Below are 21,712 nucleotides of genomic sequence, written 5' to 3'. Positions count from 1 at the left end.
CGCTCTAGCTTTTTGTATCCCTTAACCACATGCTCATTAATATTCTTCTGTCCCTCTCTCATCTTATTTTGGATGCGCACATCACCACTCTGAGAAGTTAATCGGAGGATTACTGGTTCAGCTTAAGCGTTTTTTGTCACAGCCATCACTGACTTTATGGATTGAAGCTTCTTAACAGAGTTATTCCAGATGTATTATCTTTTTTAGAAAAGCACATTTGTGTTCACTTTAGCAATCCTCCCTACTTAACTCTGCATCATACGGCCAATCAACTGCCCATTACAGCTATCTAACGACCACATGCGCTGATATGAACTCTGTGGTGCAATTAGTGTCACAATGGACGAACCCTGCCATGGCCCAAGGATGCTCCAAAATCTGCTCTGGAAGATAAATCACCAAGCTGAGGTTAAGTGTTTTGCTGTTTGTTGAAAATGAAGCCCTGGTTTTTCTGAGTGGAGAGTTCAGTTAAGGTTTTTGGGGTCTGGAACAAGGAGGCTCCATTTCGGCGCTACACATGAGTTTAATCAACATTTCGGGGAACCACTGAAAGTCCTGAGCCTGTCTCAAAAAGAGGCCGCTTGCTACGAAGGAACTCGACTTTTTATCAGCCTGGTGTGTTTCCCATTACCCGGCTTCTCTCTGTGGTTTGCTTTGGGATGCACAGGTCCAGCTCAGTACAAGAGAGTTTCAATTAATGGACTAAACTTTGCCACAAATGTATATAGAAAGCAGGCGCTGCCACAAGTCTTCACTTGGCACTGCCAAGACAAGGAGGCAAAAAAAAGAGAGAAAGTTGGAGAAAGGGGTTGTCCACAATACGCAAAGCATTTGACTCAAATCAAGAAAATGCGTCTGGGTTCTAAGGAGACAAAGAATATGGCGTCATGTAAAGTGAAAACATATTTTTTATCCCCCCCCCCCTCTCTGCCTTTGGGGTTGTGGAGGCTTTGGCAGCTCCCACTGTAACAATAACCTCCCAGCATTGATGCTGCGAGTCCACGCGCCAGCTTGCTGGTCCATCCCTCTGTCTACTGTTTTCCCAGAGAGGGCCTCGCTGGGTTCATCCACACGCTTGGCAGTCACTGTGCCAACGACTCCAACAATGCTCTTGACCAGGAGAGGAATGTGTCGGACTCGGGCCTGGATAACTTCTTCACCCACACACTGTTTTCTACTGCTCCCAGTATCTGACATTGGAACTCTTGAGCTCCTCAAACACAATGTGTCTGTTCTGCAGGCATCTCTCTCTGTCTTTGGGCCCCTTTATGGAAATGTTTGGCAGCAAGACCACCTCTTTGTGGCGTGTGTGTGCGCATGTCATTTGTAAGCACAGAGGGCAGCTGTAAAGCAAAGTCAAGTGGCACATTCATACTCACAGTGCCCAAACAGCGGATGGATGGGATAGAGGGATGATTTCTGGCTGTTTCTGTCAGCTGCAGCGAGTGGGAGGTTGAGAGGAGAAGAAAGGCTATGCTCCAGTCAGCTTTGGGACCTATTAGCATTTGGATAAGCTCAGAAAGCTCCCAGCGGCCTTGCCACACAGAGAGTGGTCGGGTCTATGCGCCTGTACTGCTTCAGCTATAAGCCGAGTCCTGTCAATGGACCCATTGTGCAGGACCGGCCGCCGGGATGTCTGACGGCCTTTATCTCCCTGGTCCTCGCTCTGCTTGAAAGTAGCATGCCGGCTTCCTTGGCACTCCAACCCGAGCATCCATCTTGTCATTTGGCAACTGATTGCTGATAAGAATGGCTTTGTTCATTTTGTCTGTTTCGTCTGTTCACTGTGAGGATGACTAACTCTGAAGTGATTTGTGTCAGTTGCTTAATGCCAAGGCCAACGACTCATCATTAGTGAAGTGCAAAGCATGTCATTTGAAGTGGTCAAAAGTCATTGACAAACTGCTGTTGTCATTTAATGGGTACTGTTTGTTCCATAACACCATCCAGTCCAGCATGTTGGCCAGAATCACTCTTCTGGATGATCCGCTGTCAGTTCATCCATTTCCAGCAGTTCTGTTTCATTTGTCCTCTTTCTACAATACTCTTTCTACACCAAAAACTGATTGCTCCCTCTGATCTTCTCCAAACATCTCTTGAGGCCAATGCTGTGATTTACTTTGTGTCTGGCCAGCCGTTCCTGCCGTCAGCTGGGAAAGTCAAGATTGGACCTCTGACTCTAGTGCTCTCTCCCTTTTCTCTTTCCATCTGTCTGGGTGGAACTCAGTGATGAATGTCCTTGATTTGTTCTTCTCACCAGCTCCTGGTTGTCTTTGGAAGATACAGCTGTTTGTGCTCCTGCAACTGATAGCTTGCATTGTGCGACTGCAGGCCAGAGCAAACACACAGGTCAGCAATATGTGTGCAACGTAGCTAGCTACTTAGGGCCATTGCAGTTGGGCAATGTCGAAGAGGATTAACTTGTATGTAGCATTTGTCTCCGTTTTCCCAAGTCAACTTACTGAGAAAATAAAGCCAGATGGACAAGTTCTTGCACTGTTTTTTTTTTTCAGTTTTAATTACTTGCAGCTTGATGATCGATTGTATTACTGTTTGAACTACAATGAATCTATGCAATGACGAATCAGTGAAGTTAAACAAAAGTTTCTGGCTTGAAAAGTCTGAGACTTGGTGTCATTGTTTGTGTCCATTCTCAGTTTTGGCACACATTTTTGTGTGTAAATTATTGAGTTATGTTAGACGTTGCTTTAAAAAGACTCAAGATTTCTTAGAAAGACCTCAGAGGGGGTCTCTACATAGCACAAGGAAGTTCCCTGTGTATTTCTGCATGTGTGTGAGTGTGTGTGAGTGTGTGTGTGTGTGTGTGTGTGTGTGTGTGTGTGTGAGTCACTGGCTCCTGTTGGTCTGTGTCTGCAGACCCACAAATAAACAGCACTAAGCCAGCTGGAAATGGGGAAAAGCACAGGCTTCTCTCAGTCTGCATACGGGTTAATACAGTTCATGGGAAAAGGAAGCAAACACCCACACATACTGTACATGTAGTAGCACATGAACATGACAACACATCTACTCTTCATCTATGCCTTTGAATTTCTCCATCCTCCCTGCCCAGGTGTATGTGATGGATGGACACCGTCTTTTTTTATGCAGTGTTTGAACCGGCACCAGATTATGTGCGTGTGCATGCAGGTAAACATCTGTGCCTTCAGACTCCCACTCATCCTCGCATGCAGGGGTCACATGAGCCGGGTTCATCTGTGCCAACACGGAGAGCTTCCTTGACCTTTTGGGTCTTGTTAAAGGTTCTCTTGGAGGAAACACTGAGAGGGCTTTGTCCACTGGAGCCCAGCTGTGCCTGTGTCCGCCCTGCTCACAGCCTATTCTCTCTTCTGTCAGTCTGTGTGTCTCTGTACTGGCAGTCGGGTTAAGACAGTAGGGTGACCCACCTGGACTTGTCTGCTGAGAAGTAGAAATCTCTGTTGGAGAACAAACAGGATTCGTTAGGTGCTGTACAGATGGAGCACTTGTACAAATATAGATTGAGTCAAAATAACTTGGACAGCAATACTTCTTCTTTGCCACCTTTAAATTTACAGGTAACTTTGGAGGTGGTCGAAAATGTGGCATATCTTTCTGTAAAACTCTGGCAAAAATTGTAATAGCCACACTTTTGATTCACTAACTTTTACTTTGCCTCTTGGAAATCCCCATCTCTAAATTTCTTGCCAAAATTGTAACCACAAGGTCACAGGTTTGAGCCCTACAACAGCAGATGTGTCCATCACCAGCCATCTGTCCTGTCAGGATGTCCTTGAACAGAAGACTGGACCCCTACCTGTTCGCTTGCTGTAAGCAGAAGGGAAGAGGAATATCAGATAAAACCGAGAATTAAACTTGTGACCGTGTTTTAATCCACCCATCACGATTTACCTCGCTAAACTAGGCTGACTGGGAACATTTTGGACAGTTTGCTAACTCGATTGGCTTAGTTGATAGTTCGGATTATTAGCTAACAGTGAGCTGTGTTGAACCATCGCCAGATGCTGACCTCACGCTGACATAGCCAGCGTGCTGCAGTGATAGTACTAATCATTCAATCAAGTCACAGAAAGGCCAGCCTGTGTTCACTCTCAAACACAGCTCAGGCTCAGGGGGGAAAAACCCAACTCATCAGCCCATGTTCTCTGCATACCAGCACATAGACTGGGTGATGATCGCGGGGAGGAGGGGGAGAGGGCGTTGAAGTGGAAGGAGGAAAGGTTAAGAGAGAAAATCATCCAATGAGGAAAAAGATGAAGGGGTTCGGATGAAAAATGGAAGCAGAGATGCGAAAAAATGTCTGCTCCCTGCTGAAGTCTCCTCATTCATCTGATAAGAGCGGCACACTCTGGTGATGAATGGCCGGTGTCAAAAGTCACTCTGAGTTTCATATTTTCATGTCTGAATGATGGGATTAACGAGATGTGCTGATTGCTCTGGGTGGTTTCTGTTTGCTTTTCTTGTAGCCTCTGCCACATGTTAGACTGCCCTTGATTAAACTGATATCTTTTTTAACCGTGTGCCGCTGAAACTGGATTTCCAGCCACACTTCCGTATTGATTCTCAGAATTCATCATTTCAGAAACTACTTGGCCATCTCTAAACTACTGGTTTTAAGCATTTGTCTTTCTGTATGGAGCCAGAGTTTGAGACATTTTTTTAATCAATTTAAACTGAAGGCTGGGTTTATAAATGGATATGACATTCTTAAAATGATATAGTGTTATTTTCTCTGCAGCGAAGACGGGAAAACTATCTCACAGTAATGGAACAATCTCCAAACACGGTGTTTACTTAGCTTCTGCGACAACAAACATCATGTTAACTGTGGCAGCGCATCATGAAGCACTTCCGTTTGTTGCTTGCTAAATTACCCTGATTGTCATCTTCTCAGGTTTCCTCCTCTGCTGAGAAAAGATAACATCCCTCTCTCTATCTGTCCTCAAACATCCCCTCTTTCACTATCTCGCCTTCTCTAAATCCAGTTATCTCTCCGCTCTCATGATGATGATGACCGTTACATATCTCTTCAATCTAAACAACGTGCTTGCTGTTTCCCTTTTTCTTGTTTTATCAGTGTGATGCTTTGAGTTTTTTTTCACCCCGGAAATAGCAGTTCTGCAAAATTGACATGTTTACATATTTGTGTCATATGCTTATAAGACTGCAATATTGTCTTTAATAAGCATTATGTTTTTGCAAGGTAGAGAACAATACATCTCAGTCTTACTGAAACTTGTTTGCTTTAATTAAATCCTGTTGGTGCAGATTTTGAATGTCTTTAGATTCAACAACAAATCATGTTTTAAATTAGCAATATTTGTGAATAATTATTAGGCTGGATGGATCAAGCAAAGCTATAACTACATTAACCTGTTGGTCTTTTTTCTCTGAAGAATCTCCAAGAGCATCCCCGCCACCAAAGACGTTGAACCGCTGCTGGAGATCGATGGAGACATACGCAGCTTCGAGGTCTTCCTCTCATCCAGGACGCCCGTCTTAACTGCCAGAGATGTGGAGATGTTCTTGCCCTGCACAGTCAACCTGGACCCCAAACTCAGGGAGATCATTGCAGGTTCATACACACTTTTTGTTTGGGTTGGTTGAAAATATGTCTGAGATAGGTGTTTGGCCACCACAGCTTTAGTGCACCTTAGCATAGATTCTACAAATCTCTGTTGCCGGTATTCATATTCTTCCCACAGATATTCCATCATTTTGTTTTTAATGATGGTGTTGGATTGTGCTGTTTAACGAGTCAAAGTTGCCTCCCACAGACAAAGTAAGTAGTAAGTAAGTAAAGACTGTCCGTCACATTCTTGTGAATTTTGGTGAGTTTCTCCAGATTGGTATTTGTGTTTACATGCACTAGACTAGAGGATGATCTACTTAGATATTCTGCGGTCAAATGTCAGACTTCATTATTGTCTCCAAAAACACATTTTTTGGCCAAATCGCAATTGTATATGTGGTCATGATGAAAACAATAACCACCAATGTCAAATAGGACAAAATGATGTAGGGTCAAGATCCTTCTCTATACCCAATCTTAAACTTCACAACTCTGAAAACTGATTTGGTCACACGTATCTTCTACGATCACCTTGAATTTCTGCAGAATGTTTTGATCTTCTTTGCGTGTTTTTGAATTTGAAGACAACGCTCTCGGGGAGACATCCATATTTGAAGCATTTTCTTTTGTGTTGACGTCAACCGAATGTTCTATTAAAAAATAACTTTGTAGGCAAAATATGCAAAAACATAAATTACATTTATATAGTTTTTTTTTTTGTTTTTTTAAACCAGTCAAATCAAATGTATCTGATACATCACAGAACCGACACGTGCCCAATTTTGGTTTAGTCCAGTTTCTTCTAAGCTCAAAGGGGTTTTGTTACTGCATGCGTGCGTGTGCGTGTGTGCGTGCGTGCGTGCGTGCGTGTGTGTGTGAGAGATAGAGGTTAATTGTACAGTTTGTGTAAAGAATATTAAAGGGTTAGATGTACAATGTGAAACAAAGAACTTTTCTCTTTGTGATGTTTTGCGTTCATTGCCAGCTCATTTGGCAGTGACACTACTCACAACACTGCAGCCGGGTCTGATCTAAAATCACCCACTGAAGGGGCTCTCGCTCAGCCTCAGCTCGTTCCTCATTTCCAAACAATCAAATGTCGAGCAGGTTTCCACCGAAGTGCTGAGGGATCGGGACAATATATTCACTTGTGTCACCAATCTGCCTCCAGTGCTACAACAACTTTCACAGTTTGTAGTGACAGTGACGTCATAGAGCATCAGTATTAAACTGCCATCCAGAGCTGCGCTGTACTTCTGCTACTGTGCGTCAGTGTCCATTCAGCCTATGCAGGAGTGTCAATGACGTCTGGTGTGAAGCTGTTACTTCATAGTGTTATGAGACCACAGAAAACACACAAACTCACACACAAAGTCTGTTCCATTGAGCCAAGGTTGAGTCACGGAGGGCGCAGCTGACCAAGCTCTATGACCAGGCGTCCAGTCGTTAAGCAAAAGAACAGGACTGTGAGCTAAAAGTGTGTAGATGTGTCTAATTTCCACCACAACATGTGTTTATTTGTATGCTCTAAAGTAGTTGGGTGCTTTCACCTTCACACGTGTCCCCCAGGGAGCGGACGATGACCAACGCTCCTACCTAGCCGCCCTGCTCCCTCCACTCCCACTGTGGCCAGTCCTCACTCGTTGCCCGGCGTCCTGTGGCCAGCCAGTGGGTAGTGCTGTCAGTGATACCCGCCCATGAGCCTGACTCACATCATAAGGCCCCCATTGTGTTTGCAGGCTGGATTGGGTCTCACTCAGCGTGTCATTCAGCAACCACTTGTATAACCAGGAGACATTCTGGTGCCTGCTTCTGTTTCTGGTTCTTACTTTCTTGCCAGCCACACAGAGCCACTGTGTTCTTTCTCCCGGCCTGTTTCACTTTAATTTGGGAGGTTTTTCCCAAAGTTTCTCTCCTCCACTCCTTCTCCAATAGAAGTCAAACTGATTTATGCAGTTTATGTGCAGCGTCCATCAGTTCCCATGATCTACTTTTGTTTGTTTACGTGGGTGAATTTATTTGAGTGACAAACAAGGGGCTTCATGTGCCAGAGGCATCACATGGTCGGTTTAACATTTGGTAAAGACAGAATATGGGCACGCCTGCTGGTTTGTGAGTAAACTGAGTAATAGAAATCAAAGTGAGAATGGAATTCACAGTTGAAGATCGATGTAATTGTAACATCTGCGCCCTTTTTCTTTCCAGCATTTAGTTCTTTTGATTGTTTTCTATTTCAGAGAAGGAGAACATGCTCAGACACAACGTTCTTGTTTTATTCCATGCTGTGCTCTTGTGTACGTCGATTGTTTGATATCTATTTTTCTCTTTGGAATCACCACTGTCTTCACTCTCAGGAGACGTTGAAATTATTGATGCGTGGGTGGATCTGAAGGGTCTTTATAGTCATAGCCAAGATGATCATCAGCATCTCAGATAAAAAAAAAAAAACCCTTCCTTCTCTCTTCCTCTCTTCTTATTTCTACTCCCTGGCTCTGTCCTCTCTTAGATGTGCGTGCAGCCAGAGAGCAGATGCACATGGGAGGAGTGACCTATCCCACGCTGTCCCTGCAGGACCCAGGGCCCCGTCCACAGTCAGGTTACAGCCAGCTCTCTGCCCACTGCTCCCCTACAGGCTCCTTTCCAGGGACCCTGCCTCCTCAGCCCCACAGCGCTTACTTCAGCGGGATGACGGGCCCTCAGCACCCATTCTACAACCGGGTGAGCCGAAGAGGACTTGTGTTTATATAAACAGTACTCCTGTTGTATACTGGAGTCCATCAGGTGTCCCAAGTTAGTCAGTATATTTTCTATTTTTAAAGATAAACTCATTGATCCCGACAACCACCAACAACAACTACAACCATTGTTTTTAAAAAAAAAAGACCCTTTCTGAATTTAGCTGCTCAGTCCAGTATTACACTGACCTACTGTACCCCATTTTATTGAAAAGGAATGAAGAAGTTCCCATATTTGTATTCATCCCTGCAGTATTTTATGATTTTGAGTGCCTAACCTCCCTCATATGATTTTCATTTTATTTGTACCTGCTCTCCCCTCCTCTTCCCTGCCCACATCCTCTCCTCTCCCCTCATAGCCTTATTTCCCCCACCATGTGTATCACCTGCCTCGGCATTACTCCAACCATGCCCCCTCATCCCTGCGCCCCTCCATTAAACCACCCGGTCAGACTATGGACAACACCACTGGACTTGTAAGTAAAGAGGAAGTAGACAAAAAAAAACAGCTGCAGATGAACTCATTGTTGAAAAATGATATTATGCAACAATTATAGAAAATTGAAGTCTGTTTCGTAATTCTGTTTAAAAAGAAATCATACTGTTTTACAGCACTACCAGTTATGAGAAATTGTGTTCCTTATTTGTATGAAATATTCTAAGAAGGATTACAATTGCAAGAACTCTGCTGAATCAACCAACTGCACCACAAAGTCAGACATCTTTTCCTTTTACAAACACTTCCTCCCCTCTCCATTACCCTTTTTTCCCCTTTTCCTCAGTTTAATATCACACGTTTTACCTTTACATTTTAACACCCCGCACTTTTCACTGCCCTGTGCCGAACCACTGTCCAATCCTGATGGTGTTTGGGTTATCTTTACCTTGAAATGACCTCGTCCTTTATCAGCCTTTCTTCTCTCCACAACCCTTGTCTATACTCTATGCTTGTGTCAGGATGTTATTGCAGAGGACACCAGAGAAGGCCTCCCCTCCTGTCCCTCTGAACCTAACATGGTAACATGTAGTTAAAGCTGCATATTTGCACATATGCAGCTCGTCCGTTATTATATGCCTGTTAACATGATGCTTAAGCCTCGTTTTTTTTTTTTTAATTTCTTGTGTTGCCTGCAAAAAAAAAATGCACGCCTGTATGTTTCCCAGAATTCTTCTAAAGCTCCTGTGGTTTACAAAAAGCAGACACACAGTCACTCAAACACATAAAGCTGCATCTGGTGTGAAAATGACTTCCCTTTAACAAATGAGAGCCGTGGTTTTTTTTGTCACTAACTTCCGCGTATGTATATATATCATGCTGATGAAGTTCACTGCCATGGTAGCAGTTCCCATTTTGTTTCAAATGGACAAAAAAAGTGCTTTTAACCCACTTACACTGTGCTCCGAGTTTCTCTGACAAGAGCTGAAACTCTCCAACCCAGATATTCACACATTCTGAGAGAAAGCTGCCACTATTAGAACAATTTGAAGATAACGCTCCTCAGGAGATTTCTGCTCCACAAAGCCACTTATCAGACACTGCCAGCACGCATTTGAAGGAGCCGGATGAAAGATTTAAATATAGATTACTAAGTAATGTTCCTTCGCTTCTCACTCTGTATTTTTATGTCTTTAATTTTTTATTTTTTTGCTTCAGTCTTCCTCCTCTTCTTTAAACCTTCTGCTTCTCAGATTCTTTCCTCATATCGGTCCTTTATGTTATTTTTCCCTTCGCCCTGCGTATACATCTTCTCAGTTTCATCCCATTCCGGCTTCCCAGCTACATTAGCCCATCTTATCCCTTTTCTGGTTCACACTTGATCTCTTTGTGTTGTGTTAATGTGTGCCTGTATTTCTTCAAATCTCATGAATGTGGATGTGTGTGCAGCACACCGGCTCATTTGTGTAAGTCTTTGAATATGTAAGCAGGCATAGCCCAGTGTAATTGCTTAGCTGATATAAGTGCAAGTATGGAATCCTCTGGCTGCCAGGATTATCATCAGAGCAACTGTTGGGGCTGGCGACACACACACGCACACACACACATACACACACACACACACACACACACACACACACACACAGTGACAAAGAGCCCAGCGCTGGTAGAGCTTATCTCCTTACCAAGACGCTTCCTCCCTCACAGAGCTCTGTTTCCCCTTCCCCATCCTCCTGCCCAGCCCTGAGCTCAGCCCAGCTGTAATTACACTCTTATCAAACACACACACTGGGAGGGTTCACACAAACACACACACACACATGCTCACTCACATTCATGCTCTCGCTCACATTCTTAGAATACACGTTCGCAGTCTGAATCGACGAGTCGTATTCAAGACCTTTCCTGAATTGAAAATTCTGCTTTTTTTTTCCGTGCAGAGTGGGTGATGCCTCGTTCTCTTTCTGAGTCTTTTTCTCTGTCTCCGTCTCGTCTGCAGTCATTTCTAGCTGCAACCATAACGACTGTAATATTCTACTGACTTCAGTGAAAACGAAACATATCCTCGTGTAATAATTCTACTTCCTACAGCCTCTTCCATTACAGTTGTCTGCTCACCTGCTGCAAGACAGATGTCCCCTGATCATGACTTCTACATGCCTTTCGGCCCGCCTGTCTGTCTTTTCTGTTCTTTTGTCACATGTACATGCTGGGCTTCACAGTACTATATGTGCCTCTGTGTATTTTTGTCTGAGTATTTATCTATTTGCTTTTATTTGTCTCCTTTTCAAGCATTTAAAGTCGCTGCCTTACAAATTAAAGCAGGTACCCCTTTGGTTTCACGGCTACTTTTGTCATCCGACCCTTAACTCCATCCTCCATATCCGACCCTTAACTCCATCCTCCATGTATCTCTACCTCATTTCTAACACACTGGTCAGTACTACAAAGCATGCCATAGAAGGAGATATCGTAGAATGACTTGAAGTAGATCATCAAATAGATGCACAACACAACTTCTTGTATAGTAGTTTTCCAGTAGTTTCACTAACTTAGATTGATTCCTGAGGAGATCCATAAGGAAGAGTAGTTTAACTCCCTGAGTGCCAGTCTTCATCCTATTGCCCGCTACTACAGAAAGGTGGCACCCACTGTTGTGTACTGAAATGTGTGCGCTGCTTATTTTCTTCTCAACCACTCACAGTCGGAATAAGCTCTGCTCTTCTCTCCCTTGAAACCAGAAACAATGATGTGGGGGGGGGGGGGCTTAGTCATAAGCCACGTCTTGATAGTGCTAATAGCAGAGAGAGAGCAGAGATGACTAGGGAGGGAGGGAGGGAGGGATGGGGCGAGAGAGAAACATAGTGATGGAAAAGAGACGAGGAGGCCAGCAGAGGAGGCTTTGAGGGAAGGAATGTTGGGAGGAAGGAAGAGAGGAAGGGAAGGAAGCAGAGACTGAGTGAGAGAGGGGAGGTAGGAGGGAGGCGGAGCGGGGTCGAAGTGGTTGGATGAGGTTTGTTTTGTTTTTGTGCCAGCGGGTGGCATGTTGGCAGTGTGTGAGGCCTCACGCAGCATCAACAGGCCGCTGGTTTGAGTCACATCAGGCTGCTTCAAGACTCACAGACTTACAGTCTCCATCTTTTAAGTGTTGTGCACACACTTAACGGGCTTATGTATACAGAGAGAGAGAGAATAAGAGCAGGTAACAGTGTATTTAGATGTTGGCAGCTTTGTTTACTTTGACACTTGCACTGTGTGACTGATAGAAAGAATTACTGTTGCCTTTTCTTTTTGCACCCTCTGTTTGTCTCACCGTAGCAGGCCTGCACGTCTCCTTGCCAGGAATTGTTGCTCGTTTTGCCCGAATCGGTGTTTTAGCAGTGATGAGTTAGGCTAACAGAATGTGCTAACAATGCAGGTGTTTGCCCTGGTAACCTTAACTCATGAAAAAGAAAACAACACAATCTTGCTCAGTTGTTTATATTATCATTATCCATGTGTGTGTGTGTGTGTGCGTTTGTGTAGGTTTCTCCTGCTGCCCTGCTCAGCTCTATGAACACAGATGCAGTGTGCGAGCATCTCAAACAGATTGACGGCATCGACACCAGCATGCTGCCTCAGTACATCTCCACCGTCAAGAAGGTGCGTCGGTCTCACCCTTCAAAAAAAAAAAAAAAGTATCCTTTCAGTTTCCTGTACATGACAATCGTTTCAGTCATTTGGTCTGATACTTTCTGTGAAGTGATTCTGAGAGTAGCAATACACTTCAGTTGTCACAATTCGATGTTTGGTGATACTTCATCAATTCTCAAACATGTTTCTTTTATTTTTGTGTTATAGTGCATATGCAAGATTTTTTTTTTAACCGTGCTTTAGGTGAAGTTTAAATCCTTTTTTTCAGAGTGCACTAAAAGTAGTGCTGTGATGTTGGATGTCGAAGGAACTTTGATGAATACAAACACAAATCCCGCTGTTGTGATTGAATTAAAGAAGTTTACTTTTCTAAACTGATTTTCTCGATATGGCAGCGTTTTCTTCAAAATAGTTTGAAAAAAAACTGCATTATATGGCCCTGCTAACAGTGAAACATACACCTTTATATATTCAGACATATCTTGTCAAACAAAAACTGTAGCCAATCTGCTACCATATTAAAGTATAGCTGCTCATGTTGTTCCTCCATCTTTGATTGACTCATTTCATAAACTGTTTACCTGATATAACTTTGCACATGAACAAACCCTTTAAAACCTTTCCTGTTTGTCTGTTGCAGGCTAATATTAATGGCCGAGTGTTATCTCAGTGCAACGTGGACGAGCTGAAGAAAGAGATGGAAATGAACTTTGGGGACTGGCAGCTCTTCAGGGGAACGGTGAGACAAACTCTTTCTTTTGAAGCGTCTCACAGCATGCTTTCATTTTTGTTGTTGTGGGCGTCTTGCATGTATATACATTTCTATATGTAAATGAGAATAAATGAGCTGTAAAAGCAAAGAAACTGGGCCATCAGTTTAGAAAAGCATCAGTCTACCAACCAGAAATGTCCAACCGCTCCTCCATTAGTCCAATGTAAAAGCATGAAAGATTTACACAAAGATGTATAGAATATGTTCTCCTCCATGTGTGATACTCTGCCCTCTCACAGCTCTCCTCTTGATCTCTGTCATCACTTGTTTCGTCCAAAACGAAGCCTGACAGTGTCTTCTAATACAACATCTTGTGCTCTGCTGAGATATTTTATAATCCGTATTATGAGAAAGCCGCCAGTCAGACAGCAAGGAGTCCACTCGGCTGAAATCACTAACACATGTAGCCGGCTCCACTTCGTCAGACGTCAGCCTGTGCTCCTAATTCCAAACCAAAGAGCGCTGGATTGGTCGTGTTTTACAGGAGATCCAATGTAGCGCTCGCTTAGCAGCAGCTGGCCTTACAGCTCCGTGTACTTACCAGTGTTGTGTTGCCAGGATGCAGCCAGCACAAACATCTGGTTCAAGATGGCCGACTGATATCTGGATGAAGGGAGGTTATTGTCGGGGAGAAGTGGACAGCTGAATGGCTCTCCTTAATGAACAGCTCATTCTCACATGCACATGTTTAGCTGTTTCTTGTTTCGTCTGTCACGTGCTCTAAAGAATTTGTTTACCCATTATTGTGTCTTCTCAAACATAAGTCAAATGATGATGTTTTTTTGTGCCAGCTGATGGAACAGCGTCACGCTGAAAGCCAGGCTCTCCTTCAGGATGAGTCCCGAGCTGTGAGCGAGCAGGGCAGCAGCGTGCACCACGCCGAGCCCAACAGACGCTCAGGGGGAGCCCAGCATGAAGCGACGGCCTTCAGCCTCAACCTCAGCTTCGAGGAGCTCAGCGGAGCCGGGCTGGAGGAACCACAGAGACACAGCAACAACTCTCATTGGCCGGTCAGTGTCACTCTGGGGAGCTTTACCTAAATTTACCAAAACAGCAGGTACAGAAGCAGCGTGTATGCGTTCAAAGTTGCTGGTGTAAGCAGAAGTGTGAGCGTGTAACAATCGCAAATGGGATTGCAAGGTCACACACCCTAAACTGTCGCACAGCCACCAAGCTAATGTGTTGGTGACCTCAGTGGTTTCCCGTGAGTGTGGTCTACAGAGAAAAATGCACAGCAGAGGAAACTTATGGTGTTCTTTAACACTGCAGAATTAAAAATACACACACACACACACACACACACTGCAGAGCACAAAAAGGTGTCAAGAGGCCCCTTGTTTTTTATTTTCGCCTTTCCTTTTTCTAGTTTGCAAAATTTCTTCGACACATGCAGACACTCACCCGCAGACAGCTGGCTCGACTGCTGTTTTATAATCTCACTTACTGATCTGATTCAATTCAATTATCAAACACAGATATTTGCCAGTTACCTTTTTAGTGCATCCAACCTCGTGCTCAAAACATTTAATTTTTTTTTTACTAATCTGGTTATAACATTTTTAGTGTTGTTATTACCGCAACACTATAAAGGTTGTTATTACCGCAACACTATAAAGGTGTATATAAAGTATATAAATATACTACATATATAAAGGTGTCACTTCAGGCTGTCTGTTAAACTCAAAAACTTGAGTGTAATATTTTTGGTCAGCGAAGACATATGGACACATTTATTCCACCTTTGTCCCTCCCGTCAGGTGGTGAATCACCGCACCTCCAGCATGTCCAGTCTCAACTCTCAGGAATCCTCCAATGACATCTGTAAGCTGACAGACAAGCAGCAGGCCGAGTATCGTGATGCCTACAGGGAGTACATCGCTCAGATGGCCACACTGGAGATGTCCGGCGGTGCGGGGGAGAGGCCCGTGCAGCCCCACCCGGGACAGTTCCTGCAGGCTGCCAGCTCAGATGACAAAGGGGTGGGTGGACCGTCACAAGTACCCTGTTTGTTTTGTGTCATTGCATCACTTACAGCATGAGTAGTTCAGTCAAGTCACCGTAGGACGGATTGTAGAAAAATGTGGTAACTGCTGTCACTGACTTGTCTCTAAGCGCGCTATGATTTGTCTTTCTGAAGCATGTGGTTTTAAATGTTATATTCCTCTGGCCTGTACTATGGCTAAATTCTCATTCTGGGAGATCACATCTTCTTGTATTTCTTAATTATTGGCTTAAACTCTTTGTTTCTCTTGGCACACAACAGAGAGACAAGAATCCCCTCTCCAGGAGAGTCTGTATATTTTCATGTTCTCCTCATTGGATCCTCTTTCCTTTCCTCAGGCCAAGGAAGGAGCTGATCAAGACAGCCGTAAGCCCTTCACCAAGAGAGGCTCCAAGGCGGGCGATGCCACAGATTTCCCCTCAGGGACCGACGCCCAGGCCCTCGACCCCATCAGTGAGGAGGATGAGAAGTTGGACCACAGCGCTTCCTCCAGGACTCCAGCCTCCAGGAAGAAGGGAGCGGGGGCCTTGTACCACAAGCTGCCCAGTGATGAAGACTCCAGTCCAGAAGAAGCTGACAACACCACACCTCTCCTCCACAGAGAGCCCGGTGCTCCCAACACCCTCAGGGGCTCCCAGCCCACCGGGCTGCTCACCAAGCCTGGCTTCCTCTCTGAAATCCTGCTGGACAAGAAGGACTCGTCGGACTCAGGGATGCGATCCAGCGACAGCTCCCTGGAGGACCCTGAAGGAGACGCTGACAGAGATGGTGGAGCACAGAAGGCCAGTCTGATCGAGCTGGAGCTGGAGGGTCTGGTGAAGAAGAGAGGCCTCCTCCCGAGCAGCCTGAGCGGCCTGCAGGACACCGCGGTGGCCCGTATGTCCATCTGCTCTGAGGCCCCGTCAGAGGCCAGCCTGATGGCCAGCAGCCCGGACGAGGGGTGGCCGTCCAGCGAGGTCAGCAACCTGAACCGCACTGACAGCAACACCACTCTCAACAACAACACAAACAGCCCCAGTGACGCCAACACAACCAACAGTAACACCAACAACAGCCATCAGCAGCAGTCCACCTGCTCTTCCTCCAATACCGACGTGTCTCCAGCTGTCATCACCATCACCCCCGGCAGCAGCAGCACTGCCAACACCACCATGGCCACCGTCCACAACCAAAACCTGCGCACCATCAGTCTGGGAGATGAGAGAGAGAGCGTCCTCTGAGGAAGCCTGTGTTACTATGAGATGGGTCACATAGAATAGTTTTTCGATGTTGTTGTTGGTAGCGTAATACTTTTGCTGTTGTGGTGTGCTAGAAAGAGTCGCAGTAGATATGTGTTCAAGTGTTAGGAAGGAAAGGTTCCGAGTGTTGCTGTGAAACAAAAGTAGTGCATACGAAAGCTTTAAAGACTTCATTAGCAACAAAACAATCAACTTTAATTTAAACTGTCTGACATGTTGATAATGATTTTGGCTTTAAGAAAACCAAAAATGCATTATTAAGGTCAAGTTTTGATCCTTTTGAGTGTTTTTATGTTGCATGACATTTTGCCGCCCCACAATTTCGCCTCATTTCTGTGTGGTTTGTTCCTCATGCGATTGTGGTGCTGTTACAGAAAGTGTTTAGGTACGAAATGTTGTTAAATGTTGTGGACATCGTGTGTTACAGAAAAATAAATTCAGGAAATGTAGCCATGGCTGAAAGACTCTTAAGTTGCTGAGAACTTGAGTCCCTGAAGTGTTTGTGTGTAGCTGTGTTGGGTAGTTAGAACATCATTAAATAGATGGCAGTGTAGACAGTGGTGTGCTAGGGTGTGTTGCTGGCAGATTCGGTGATAGAAGAAATGCATGAACTCGTCTCCAAAGTGGTGTTTGTCTTATCGAAAAATCCTTTTGAGGTGGTGTTTGTGAACCAATAAACATTTTCACTATGTTGACCCTTGAAATGAGTCTCCTGTTTCTGTTTCTTTCTTGCAGGAAAATCAGCTGTTGGTAGAGTGAGGTCTCACCAAACATGGATTTCCATTTTTGATAGGATCAGAAAATTCTAACTTAAGTATTTTCTTTCACTGGTCAAAAATGTTATCGAATGCAGGAGTGAAAGAAGAGAGGGCGCTAAAGGCAGGATATATTTTTGACCGATAGATGGCGCACTCTTCATACAAACGTGATCCAGGCTGCTGCCACAGACGCTGCCTGTCAGTATCAGAAACTGTCGAGGATGACAACTACAACTCTCAATGTCAGGGTCTGTAAGGGTTCTTTTCATCTAGAAATGACTTTATAGTTTGCAACTGCTCAGTTAAAGAGTGTTCTTATCCTGCAGCTTACACACATGTCAAATCCAAGAGGAGTTTAGTTTGCAGGTATGTGGTATGAAAATATTTGAACCTTTTCTTATCTCAGTTATCCATTCTTTTAGTACCAGCTTTACAGTATCATACGCTTTCTGATAAATAAGCCATGTAAAACAGGAATGTTGAAAGTTGACTATCCAAGTAGGACATCCCACTGTCTCTTGGTTTAATGATTACACTTTTTATTGGTGTCAAGCAGGAACAGTTTCCTGTCAGAAGGAAATGCTCTCTACATTTCTTCTGATCGATTAAGTCGTTTTATGTGACCTGAGAAGTCACCAACTTTGAAGAATTAACTTACACAGTACAAAGCAAGTATTGCTCCAATTACAATTAAAAAAAAAAAAAAGTTGATTAATTTCGACATCAGTGTGCTAAAACAACAGCCTTCAGCCCCAATGCTTTGATGGCTCAGGCCGTCACGCTAAAACCATTTAATCCTATTTACTTTACATAGCATGTGAGAAAGTAAAAGTGCAGTCAGTGTGTCCTAAATAACCTTTTTACGCAACTATGCATCTGCAGGGCGCGCTCGCCCCCGGGCAAGTGTTGACGCTGTGTTTCACAGATTGTTGTGGGTCAGAGTGCACGTCTGATAAGGACACTTTGTTGTGAGATCTGTTTTGAAGTGCATCAGATGTTCACTGTAGCCTGCGTAAAAAGCACAGTCATATCAGTGCACTTCTGTGGAAAGTCGGCTGGAAACACTGATTTTGCGGTTTGATGTTTTCTGACACCAACATTAACTGTTCAATCTCCAACACCCCCCCCCCCCCCCCCCCAAAATGAAACATGTTCAAGTTGCGTTTTTGATTTATTTTGTATAAAAAAGGTACAATTTACATTACTTTTATAAAAAGTTTCAGCATAATTAAGTACAACATTACACTTCTGCAGAAGTTTCAAATTCCTGCAACTATACAAGATAAACTCCAGATCAGAGTTCACACGGTTTCATTCTCTCATTTTAACTTTTTTTGTTTTTTTTTGTTTAAACAACGTCCAGTCCTTCATGTGCCAACAATTCTGACAAGACAAGACTAAACTTTTTACAGTAACTAACCAAGTTGTCTTTTCTATTCACGTTCCCAACTCCGCAAAAAAAGCGAAGACTTCAACAAGGAGAGGGACAAGGGGGTGAGGAAGAGGGGGTGGAAATAATCCTTGTGACAATAATCTCGTTTTTCCTCCCACTGTCGGGAATATAACGCTCCTTCCATTTCCAGAAAGGACCCACAAATAAAAAATAAAAAAAAAAGTCTTAAGTTAAATAATAAGTGTCCAAACAGAAAACACAGCACATAAGATTGTCCCATAATAAGCAAAAGTCTCTTGATTTCAGCGTCAGAAAAAAAGAAAAAAATCCAGGCCTGGAGGACAGTGGTTGGATTTGGTGGAGGGGGAGGTGAAGGAGGGAAGGAGGAAAGTCCTGCTCCCCAGGTCCTGTGTGTGTTTTTGCGTCTTGACCAAACACCTGCAAAAGATTGAGAAAGAGAGAGGCGTGTTTAGAAAATGCAAACAGGGCAGAGATCCGGACAGACTGGCGCCAGGGAGGAAGCCGCAGTTTTTAACATTTAACCAAACACTCCCAATACTAAGCAAACCCTGCGCTCCAGATGTACACACACACACACACACACACGCTCAGTGAGAGAAAGAGGGAGAAGGAGGGAGGCATACACACATACACTTTTCGCACAACTTCAGCCTACAATCTGGGGAAGAATCAGCGTAATTGCCGCTCAGCTGGCGCCTACCCACTTCTTGTACCAATTATGTGCAGACATCGTAGTAGCAGTAATCCAAACAGCCATTATTTTCCTGTTGCAGATGCTCTTCATTATAGACACAAGAGGCTATAATACAATCCTGAATGCTGCTACTTATACAGTAACCCAAGCAGCCTGGAGCGAAAAATCTTCCTTTTTCATTCAGCCAAAGTCGATGCAAAGAATGTGAATCATTTGATTAATCTGAGTTAGATACTGAAACACTGAATGAGACAATATTTTGATCTTTTTTTTTTTTTGGTTTAACATACAGCTTGCAGCTATATTTCGGGCAATTCAAATTATTCCAAAAACCCATTTTGGATTCAAGTTAAGCCAGCAATGTTCGTATGCAAAAACATATTGGGAGCATAGCATGAACGTGAGACGCCGAGCCACATTAGTAGCGAACAAACGGATTGGTAAATGGTAATTCTAGCCCGTGCATTCTGCCCCAGCAGACTGGAGGACAGGCTGTAGAGAAGCCCTGGACAGAATGCAGCAGCAGCACAAGCAGACATGAGGACAGCCTACTTACCGCTTTAACGATGCAGAGTCCGGCTGTCATCTGTCATCAGCTCTGATGGCAACTCCGGGGACTGAAAACAAACAAACACACGGACCAAATGTTAATTTTCTCCACGCAGCATCCGAAGACGAGGTAACGGCGTTGTAGTAGTGTTATTTAGGTCGAATATCTTCCTTATTTCATTCTGTGCAGAAGGAAAAAAGAAAAACATGCCATTTTCTTTTTTTTTTTTCTCCCCCAAATAAGCCATCTTGTGCGAGTTACGCATAGACTACAAAGACGCACAGGCAATGCGCACAAATACAAACCCGCCGGATATCTTCCACAACAAACCAGGCTTTCTACAGTGTAATTACCTGTAATGACAAGATGCTGATGTCTGTGTTGAGGGTAGTCAGAGGGGTCCTGGACGGAGCCTGCCCCGGCCGCGCAGGCTGGTGATGCAGGCTGGTGAGTGCGACACTGGAGTCCAGCGCGATCTGCAGGTCCAGGATGTAGTCGATGACATGCTGCAGGATTTCCATCTTGCTGACGTTCTTGTTCTGGGGGATGCTGGGCACGAGCTCCTTCAGCTTGGAGTAGCAGTCGTTCATGTTGTACAGCAGGCTGAGAGGGTCGTCCACTGGGGTCTTGCTCCGAGAGATTCCCAAGGAGTGCTCCGTTAGGTTGGCGTTGTTTTTCCGGAAGGACCGCACGGGGCTTATTGCTTTCATTTTCAAAGTGTTTGAGCTGAGCGCGAGGGAGGTTGTAATTGTGTCGATTATCTTGCTTCTTTTTAAGTCCTGTGTTTTTTTTCTTTTTGTTTTTTTTTTCTTGTCAGACGACCAGCGATCAGACTGGATTACCAAGCTGTCAGTGTGCTTTATATAGGCAGCAGGCTGGACATGCGACACAGGCGGGTCTAGCACGCTGATTTGTCGACGTAGCGACGTCACTCAACGCCTTGACGCTCTGCTATTCGCTCCTCGTGTCTAAACCCTTCCCCTTCTCTAGCTTGTTACCAGTGGCAACGCATGTTGGAGGCGGAACCCGGAGAGGGCGCTTCGGCAGCTCTGGTGGGCAATTTGGAAAATTAAACCCCTACCTGTTTCTGATCAAGAAAATTAAAGATCCGCGAGGCTGTCAATTGTCTATTGCGAATTATGAACACGCGTGAAGCTGTTTCCCCTTCAAGTTTAGCATGTGTTGTGGTTTTGGAGAAGATCGAGCACAATTGTATTTGGAAACGTGTGGGCCATCAAATAATACAAAAGGTTCATGTCAGACTATAAAATGTGAATATATAGTGGAGTTGATTACAAAAGGCAGAGAAGGTTGATCATTTATTTAGTGTCAACCGTCTTTCATTATTTCACTTGAACCGACGCATTTAGTTAACGTGTGTTGCTTTGGAGGTGTGGAGCGGTGATGATGAGGACCACAACAGGCGCGTCTGATCATTCTTAATTCCCTTCAGCCTGGACCGGCGTGAAGACTAGTTTCTGCCACTGAAAACCGAGAGGTGTTTGAGTGGGAATGGGAAAAAGCTTCAAACAGGAAAATGGTCCGACCAAAACTAAGATCAATTATTGTGTAAGTGTTTTTACGCGTAGGAAAATGGACTACAGTTTAAGCCATTAAATACATGATTCTGTCTTTTTACGCACGTTAGGATTGTGTTTCTGCAAACAGCGATGTCTCAAATGAACCTCAGTGAAGAGCCTTGGTGAACATTTTGAGATTGATAGAAGATCTGAAAAGATTGTGGGTTTTGATGGACAACTCTCAAACCTGTCTTTAAATCAATGTAGTCCTAACATTTGAAGTCGTCTAAGGGTTGTGTGTGCATCAGAGTCCAACTGCAATCGTGCAATTTCAAGCCAAAGTCTCCATGTGCCCTTACTTAGTTTTGACTGTGGGTTTGTCTATAAA

General features: G+C 44.3%; 2 protein-coding genes across 9 annotated transcripts in view; one reads left to right on the top strand and one right to left on the bottom strand.

The window, feature by feature from the left end:
* Positions 1-17,092, top strand: part of kidins220a (kinase D-interacting substrate 220a) — a 41,970-nt gene extending 24,878 nt beyond the window's left edge. For 4 of the 8 annotated variants that reach the window (XM_065947698.1, XM_065947699.1, XM_065947697.1 and 1 more), the window contains exons 24-32: positions 5,397-5,575; positions 8,079-8,290; positions 8,667-8,783; positions 9,265-9,324; positions 12,269-12,385; positions 13,017-13,115; positions 13,940-14,158; positions 14,906-15,127; positions 15,489-17,092. In XM_065947698.1, the coding sequence (XP_065803770.1) occupies positions 5,397-5,575; positions 8,079-8,290; positions 8,667-8,783; positions 9,265-9,324; positions 12,269-12,385; positions 13,017-13,115; positions 13,940-14,158; positions 14,906-15,127; positions 15,489-16,370 (2,107 nt within the window). In that variant the 3' untranslated portion in view covers positions 16,371-17,092. Of the gene's footprint in view, positions 1-5,396; positions 5,576-8,078; positions 8,291-8,666; positions 8,784-9,264; positions 9,325-11,035; positions 11,069-12,268; positions 12,386-13,016; positions 13,116-13,939; positions 14,159-14,905; positions 15,128-15,488 lie in introns of all 8 variants that reach the window. The other 4 variants (XM_065947701.1, XM_065947702.1, XM_029278636.2 and 1 more) reach the window with 4 other exon arrangements.
* Positions 17,093-18,304: 1,212 nt separating this feature from the next.
* On the bottom strand, positions 18,305-20,643 carry id2a (inhibitor of DNA binding 2a). The gene is made up of 3 exons (XM_020640713.3): positions 20,158-20,643; positions 19,811-19,871; positions 18,305-18,977 (listed from the first exon to the last, which is right to left on the bottom strand). The coding sequence occupies exons 1-2, from the start codon at positions 20,512-20,514 to the stop codon at positions 19,815-19,817; spliced, it is 414 nt and encodes a 137-aa protein (XP_020496369.1). The 5' UTR covers positions 20,515-20,643; the 3' UTR covers positions 18,305-18,977; positions 19,811-19,814.
* Between the last annotated feature and the right edge of the window lie 1,069 nt (positions 20,644-21,712).

Source organism: Labrus bergylta, chromosome 18, assembly GCF_963930695.1.
Source record: "Labrus bergylta chromosome 18, fLabBer1.1, whole genome shotgun sequence".
NCBI lineage: Eukaryota > Metazoa > Chordata > Actinopteri > Labriformes > Labridae > Labrus > Labrus bergylta.
This window is presented reverse-complemented; position numbering and strand designations above follow the sequence as displayed.

Bases quoted from the DNA above. Each gene is read 5' to 3' on its own strand.
- id2a (XM_020640713.3), bottom strand. From the start codon at position 20,514: ATGAAAGCAATAAGCCCCGTGCGGTCCTTCCGGAAAAACAACGCCAAC. The intron at 19,872-20,157 runs GTAATTACACTG...GTTTGTTTTCAG, and splicing joins TCAGCATCTTGTCATTACAG to TCCCCGGAGTTGCCATCAGA.